This window comes from Anser anser (genome assembly GCF_964211835.1).
Source record: "Anser anser genome assembly, chromosome: 3".
Classification (NCBI taxonomy): domain Eukaryota; kingdom Metazoa; phylum Chordata; class Aves; order Anseriformes; family Anatidae; genus Anser; species Anser anser.
The window spans coordinates 63,600,671-63,608,806 of record NC_139722.1 but is presented as its reverse complement, the minus strand read 5'-3'; the positions used below and the strand labels follow the sequence as shown (position 1 = coordinate 63,608,806).

The 8,136-nt window shown below is 40.8% G+C and overlaps 1 protein-coding gene across 1 annotated transcript; it reads right to left on the bottom strand.

Annotated features, from left to right (window-relative positions):
- Positions 1-2,923: 2,923 nt before the first annotated feature.
- Positions 2,924-8,055, bottom strand: CCDC28A (coiled-coil domain containing 28A). The gene is made up of 6 exons (XM_083830908.1): positions 7,903-8,055; positions 7,447-7,624; positions 6,501-6,664; positions 5,414-5,568; positions 4,717-4,739; positions 2,924-3,677 (listed from the first exon to the last, which is right to left on the bottom strand). The coding sequence occupies exons 1-6, from the start codon at positions 8,003-8,005 to the stop codon at positions 3,623-3,625; spliced, it is 678 nt and encodes a 225-aa protein (XP_083687034.1). The 5' UTR covers positions 8,006-8,055; the 3' UTR covers positions 2,924-3,622.
- Between the last annotated feature and the right edge of the window lie 81 nt (positions 8,056-8,136).

The window sequence follows — 8,136 nt, the reverse complement described above, 5'->3', positions numbered from 1 at the left end:
GGGGGGGGGGGGGTGCATTGAGATGGTCTAGGCCAGTTCTGGTGTCATCTTAATTTTCCAGACGTGAGCTCCATGTCCAGCATGCCTGGGGTAAATAGGTAGGTGCTGAGCAGTTCCCTCCTGGAAAAAAAAAAAGGACCCTCAAAGCACCGGTTGTATTTGGTGCTTCTCTTGATTGTAGGCCTGGACACAAGGGAATTCATGGGGAAATGATCCCTGTGAAGACAGATGGTTTGAGTTCCCGTAAGAAGCTTGAGACTTCATATTGACAAAGCATTCTCCCAGGGCTTCTCCTGGGCAAGAGTTGTTTTATTGCCTTTCATGGGAAATACGTAGTAATTTCCTTTATTTTTTTGTGTGAAAGGTTAGACTGTAACTCCTATGTGCAAAAATAATGAACCTGTGTTTCAAGAAATACAAAAAATAGAGATAGTAGATTCTCTGTTCACTTTTGGAAGGTGAGGAGTTTGAGGGAACACTTTCAAATTTCTTTAGCAAGTAGAATAAAGTAAAAAAAAAAAAAAAACAACTCTCAACATCTTAAAATATATAGTTTGTGAGTTGGAGCTTATGAAAAATGCTAAGCATCACACGCTGATACTTCAGAATCCCTGTGTATACTGTGTTAAGTGTGAAATCCTCTGAATTACTGTATAACAAATCGGGACTAATGGGTATACCAAATAAATATTAACAGTATCCACTGTAAATAGGGAGAATGACATAATTAAGCCTCAGTATTTTATATGTGGCTTTTAAGTATCTGACATGCCCCCGAACTCCACAGTAAATCTCTGATTTGTTATGGATTTAATGAAATCTATGTAAGATCATGATCTAAATTCTTAACCAAGCTTTTTAATTCTCAGGTGACCTTGCTCTTATGCCTTTGTTTCTTGTACCTTTGTGTTACATAGTTGTGAACTACAATCTGCAGAATACTGATGGAATCAGGCCACTAGGGCTTGATAAATTTGTTGCTGTTTCTTCACACAGCTGAGCACTTCAAAACACAATTCACATGAACATGTTAGCATTTGTATACGTTTATCACTTTAACAAATGTACTGGGGAAAAAAACACAACAGCGCTTACCTATTTAGATCAAAACTTATTTTTAGAGTTCAGTTTTATCTACTAAATGAAAGATCTGTCTGAAGACTATCCCTTTATTTTTGAATAAAGAGGCAGTTAATTTAATACCCCTGGCTCTTGTCTTAGAAAACAGGAGTTGAAGGAGACACTGCTTTTCTTTTAGCCTTTCTTCCTCACTTTTATTTTCCTTTTTTGGCTCATTACGGTTCTAAAGCTGTCTCGGAGTGAGACAGCACTAGACTGGTGATGCAGGAAATAGTGTCTCCTTTCAAACACTTTTTGTTGTTAGTGTAAGTTTAAGGCAGGAAATATTCAAGGTTAACACATTTTTATCTTCATAAACAACTCTTCAAGAAACAAGATAACAAAAGAAGTTTGTTTCTGCAGCCACGTAGGGCTCGTGTAATTTTATAATTGCAAAAGACTGCACAGATGTGTTACAGTATCTTCCTTTCCTTCAAAAGCTTGGAAATGCAATTAGTTTATTACTGCATAAGAATCGTGCTCAGTCCTTCAGTGACCTTGCTACAAGATTTTTTTGTATGAATCCAAAAGATAAGGAGCATATACCATCAATGGGTTGTGTAAAAGACACTTTGTTTCAGAGAGACAAAAATTCTAATTTTGTCCTTCCTTGCGGTTACTGTATTCTGTAAGACTTGCTATTGCCTTCAGGCTTAAGATGCTTGAAGTACTAATTTTTGTATTGTTCTAAGGCGCTGTTTAACTTGGAACAGTTTCATGTCCACATCTTGAATTACACCTATGCATTATGTACTTAAATGCTACAGCAATGGAGATCAAGACATCAACAGACCACACATCTGTAAGTTACCTGGTTGAAGACATAAGCTGAAGCAGAGTTAGATGACAGAGCCCAAAACGGAATTAAAGTTTTCTTTAGTGTAAAATAGCTTTAGCTATGAAAAATACTGTTTAAAAGTGTATTTTGGAGACCTGTATCTATTACAATAATCCAATATACTACACTGCTGTTACTGAGTGTCTAGCTTTCCTCCTGAACTAAAACTTGCTGAAGATGTCATTTTGCTTGTATAAATGCAGCTATAATAATGACTCTTGCCACCATAACTAGCACCACACCTTTACATACCTTAAGGTATGAGACTAAAACATAAACATGCTGCCTTTTATGCTGAGGTCTGCATAAGCGAGGCACTAGTGCTGACAGTGAAAAGTTATTGCGTGGAAAAGGGTTGATTGCCTAATCAGTTGTTTTTCTCCACTCTTTAACCAATAAGCTTCATAGTGTGAGGCGCATCTTATATTTTTGTTCTCCTAACCTGTCTTTAGGTTTCACAACACATCACAGGTATATTCATCATCACAGTGCAGACCTGGTGCTATGTGCAGCTGAGAAAGGAGCTGCAGCTGATGGAATCCACAACTGCATCTTGCAGCTAAAGCAGATTCTCCAATTCTGCACCGTTTACTCACTGGACACATGCCTCCTTTGGACAGATGAAAGCTTCACTCTGAAGTAGAAGGTTAACGATTATACTCCAGTGATTAGATTATGCTCTAGTGGCTGGCAACCCTGCCCAGAGGAGGGGGGTTGGAACTGGATGATCTTTAAGGTCCTTTTCGACCCAGACCATTCTATGAGTCTATGATACTCCTTGTATTATAAGTATATACAACACAGAATTTGCATGTATCATCTAACAAAATCTAGAACCAAAGACATGGTTTCATGGCTCAGGATAGAAATTTTGGATCTAAAAGCAGCCTTACTTCATACTAATACAGATTTTCTTCCTGTGAATACAGAGGTATTGTTTCTACCAGATTATTTATAACAAACAACTGCAGAATTACATATAGTGGATTTATTGAACAATAAAACTTTGCAAATTTTTGAATTTCACAGAACTTAATCAAGATATATGGACAGTTATCATGCATGCTAATTCTGTTTAGTGACATTTCATAATTATTCAGTAATGAAAAAAGTAAATTGCAACTATTCATACCATGTAAGAACTCATTTCTTAACACAGCTGAACAGAAAACACTGCTTCTAAATAAAATTTCATATTTAAAATGTCTTTTGACAATAAATTAAAATTTCAGTGGCAGTACTAGTAAACAAAACACACTAAGGACAGTGTGCAGATTGTCTATGTACTGATCAGGAAAACAACAACACTACTAGCTCCAGAAAATTTGGAGAAATGCAAATGAACTTATATACATATCATTTTCAACAATATGAGCAACACTGAGCAGAATAGATTTCCTTCCACATTTCCCCCATTTCCCCCATTAAATAAGGCAATAATATAAATCATACCAGCATCACAACAACCTACTTCAGTCCCTAGAAACTGAGTACTGACCAAATGCAGTACTCAAAGAGGAATGTGCAAGAATAAACACTTGGATTTGCACTTTGATTCTTCGTTGTGTAAGATGATTAAAACACCACCAACAACTCTAGATTCCAGTGGCAGGGAGGAAAAAAAAACAGTGAACTGCAAGAACCCAACTTCAGAAAGCTGTTCTTTCAGCCTGTGGCACTATTTGGAATATCTTGAGCATCTGCTAAATGTAGTTTTTGGCTGAAGCAAGACATTAAGGAATAACATTTTCACAAATAGATGAGGTATAAACAAGATAACAATGTTATATGAAACTATGTGACACTTAGTCCTGTGACAGATCAGGTATGCACCAGTCCAGATTCAATTCAGAGACCTAGATTTGTTTTCAACCAATGGATTAATCCTCTCAGTAAGAATGAAGCATTACTTAACTCCAGAGTTAGCTAGCAGATTAAGGGAGAATGGCAGAGGAATGTTACCACTATTACATTCCATTTACATTGTTCATGAGTCTTGGGCTTAGACAGCTTTTCACAGATGGTGCACTGATGTATGTATTCTCTGTATCTTAATTCTCAAACTAGAGTACCACCTTCCTCAGTGAATACACATTTTTTTTTAAAAAAGAAATATCTAGACTGTAGTATAAACTAAATGCAACGCTCCTCACCTGTATTCTTAGCTCACCGAAAGCACAATGTACAAGCCAAGCCATGTAGCTTTGTCTTCTTGATGGGTTAAGAGCATGCATTTTGTTCAGTTACCTAAGGCCAGCTGAAGTAATCAATGCACCTGTAGCCTGACTCTAGAAATAATAAAAGAAAGGCTAGCCCCATATCCACAGTAAAAAACAGTGCTAAAGAGCTGCATATATTCCTAGAGAGAAAAAAAATAAAGGAATTAGGATTCACTTATCAATGAGACAGTACTTCTGAATACTATAGAAGGAATATATGTTTGTTTCAGAGCTTCTTGGCAAAATGCACGTGAAGAGACTTTGCTTCTGATGGGCTTGGTTATCTACAGCCAACAAACTGTAGAAGTGTTGAATTCTAGCTAAATAAATTACAACATGAAAAACATCCTGTAATTAGATCTAGTAATTTATGAAGTAGAAGGACCTAAAATCCATGCTATATTACAATACTAATTTCAAAGAAGGGACATTATTGAACAGATCTGACTCCTAGGAAGATACCAGTTACAGGGAAATACACAGTAACATGCTTCCAGTTAGTAATTATAATGCACAATAAACAGTTAAGGAAAAGGATACATAGATGAATTCAGTTCTTCCAGCTGCAAAATAAGTATAGAAAGTATCAGAAATGCATTTCAGTTAAAGGCAACAATTATGCTGATAAAATGCAAGAAATATTTTAAAAACAACAAAGCAAATCATTAGTGGTTTGAGCTGACATTTGATTTGATTAAAAAAGAAAGGCAAACCTGCACTGAATTTTGTAACAACAAATTTAAATCTGTATATCAAGAAGTTTTAACAACTTGAATTTTAACAATTAAATCTTAAATTTTGTTGTTCAATTGAAATTAAGTGTTAGCAATTTAGCGATTTGTTTGTATGGAAACACTAGAGAAAGGAGAAACTGAAAGTGTTGAATGTATAGATCAAAAATCCTTGTCATCTTCCACAGATGAAAGAGGAAGTTCCACAGGAAAATGGTCATAGCTGATCCATAGGCTGTCTCTAAAAACGCCTACACCCTCAGTTTACAGCTAGACTGCTCCACTCACCAAAACAAGCAGCAGTCTACAAAAGAAGAGAACAAGGTACTGTATTTCTCAAAACCAAGATGAAGCAGCTAAGATGTCTTTACTTGTTACATAACTGTTTTCCTCAGCTCTAAGTTTCGTCATGGGTTGCAGTCTGCGCAGAATCAGTACCCCTCCAGCAGTGTTTTAATCACAAGCCTAGGTCCATGGACTGTGTCTCCTGCCTTCCCTGTACTTACATCTGATAGCAGCCTATCCAGGTTGGAGTCACTGGCTAGTTTTCTTTTATCTTCGGGGAGTTCTTCCAGCTCCCCGTAGAGCTCCAGATTGAGGCGAGCAAGTTTCTCCTGCATACTCCGCACGTGCTCCATTTGCTCTATGGAACATTCATTTCCTAAAAGGACAAACAGCAGCTTTAGAGAAAGAAACCGGAAGGAACAACTGAAAGCATGAAGATAGTTTTTTACATTAGAGAATATGAATTTAAGCATCAAGTTTAAAAGTTAACTTGTTTTCTAGAGGATTTCTTCCTTTTTCACTACTGAAATTTCAGTCATTCTGTCTGGTGTTGGTGTTGTGCTGATTTTTTGATAAGCGTTGGATATACTTTAAGATTATACATTTACTGACTTCATTTTGACTTTCAATCCCTGTATTTTTTTTTAAATCTGATCATAATAAACCTTCTAATTTTGATTAATCTTGGGATTTTTTTTCAGCGTAACTGATTCTTTATATATTATAGGTTTTCTATATTCTCACATAAAATCAATGTGGAGGTAATGTGACATGCTGACCTAATGCTAAACTTGCAAAAGCATACAGAAAAAAAATGAAGTAGAAGAGTTGCTCATGGCTTTTTGAAAGCTCCATCAACTGTGAAGTAGTAAGAATAATAAAATATGATGCTAACATAAGAATATGATGAGCATAATGCAATTTGCATTGAGTTACAGTTCACTCCATAAGAGTCATTACCAACAGCATATGAAGTGTTAATACACTGTAAAATCAGGTGCCAAAAAGTGATTTCTTAGTAGAAGGTATCAAAAGTGGCTTTAAGTGTGGTGACTTCGTACTGCCTTAGGCGTGTCATGTTGGTTGGAAGGTACAATCAAATGGCATTTGAATCATCTCAAAGTCAAACATACAACAGCATTACCATTTAAAAAATATGGTATGATCTTTTCAGTCTTATTAACCTTGATTTCATACAGCAGAGACTAATAAGACAAACCAGCAGTCTGTCAATATAGCACACTTGTTTGCAGATGTCACCATCAGGTAGTTTAAAAAGCAACCATCTGTACAGATAAACACATTTACCAAATGCTTGAAGTTTGCCAGAGTGGAAGTCATTCAGGAGGCTCAGAAGTCCCCTTTCCATTTCCTGGACATCTGATACATCTGTGAGAAAAGAGTGCTGGATTGGTGCTGCCTGTGCCCCTTTTGCTTCGCCTCCTGGAGGTTTGGCTTTCTCTTTTATTACTCTGAAGAAATTAAATGGTTAAACAAAACGATATATTACTTCCTTTGAAAATCTGAGATATAGAATCATTTGACAACCGGGCTGTGAAAATAAAATGAAAAATATTTCAAATACTCCTTTCAAGTTAATAGATCACAAGCTTGTCTTTAAGAATAAAAAACGGTCTTGACAGTTTAATATTGCAAAATAAGGATTCCAACAATCTACTTTCCTATTAATAGTGAGAAACAAAACATGTATGTAATAGCCATCTTGATAACCTAAGTATTGGATTGCTCTGTGTGTCCTTACCCAAAAGGAACACAGGGCACGGGCTATGTAGTCACCCAAAAGCCATCAGCAAACTCTTTAAAAGACAGAAAAATCCCTCATAAGTCATACACACGCACTGTCAAACCCGCCTATGCTCTGTAATGTGTGGGAAATGGGTCGTTATCATCTACCCAGGAAGATCCCCTTGCCCCTCAGACGGGTTTTCCTAGAGCTCCTTCTCAAAGCCTCCAAATTTTGTAAAACCCAACATCAGAAGCAATCTGCCAGTACTCTCAACGCATACCGCACGGACCGCTCCATGCCTGAACAAACGTTAAACTTGCTAAAAACGTTTTACGTTCTCAATCCAAACTCCACGCAGCACCAGTAACTCGCGGACTGCTCCAAAACGGTGCTTTCCCAGGAGCTGGCTGCCCCTCCGCATGCAACGCGCCCGGGCGCTGCCGCTCTCCGAACCGAGCGCTCCCCAAACGAGAACACTGCCGCAGCTCATCCCGCACCCCCCCGCACCTCTTCAGCTTGGGTTTCTGCGCGGCGGGCTGCGGGGCGGGGTTGCCGAAGGCCGTGCTCTTGCTGACGGGCACCGCGCTCTTCTTGGAGCCGGCGGCCTGCGCGGGGTGGGCGGTGGCTGCCTTGGGGCTCCGCCTTTTGATTTTCCTCTCCTCCATCTCCTCCGGCTTGCCTCCGCCTCCACAGGGGAAAAGCGCGCTCAGAGACACGCGCTCACCCCGGCACCGGCCATAACGGCACGCACCGGGCCGCGGCGGCGCCGCTTCAGGCTCCCCGGGCGGCAGAGCCCGGCCCCCGGGCACCCCCCGGCACCGCCCGCCGCCGCCGCCCCATCCCCGCTAACGGCCGCGCCCCCCCCGCCGCCGCCCCTTATATAGGGCCGCAGGCCCCGCCCCCCCGCCGCAGGCCCCGCCCCCTGCCCCGCGCGCGCGGACCCCCGGCCCCGCCGGCCCTCACCCCGCCCCCGCGGAAGCGGCCGGCTCGGGCCCGGCGCGCGGGTCACGTGGCTGCGGGGAGGGGCGGAGCCGGAGGCGGGGCCGGCCCGCCCTGCGCGGGGCATTGTGGGAGGCGCCGCCCCCTCCGCCTGGCGGGCACAGCAACTACCATCCCCAGAACCCCCCGCGGCAGGAGGCTCTGCGCATGCGTGCGAGCTCCCCCGTCCCCCCGTCCCCCCGCCTCCCGCGTGCAGAT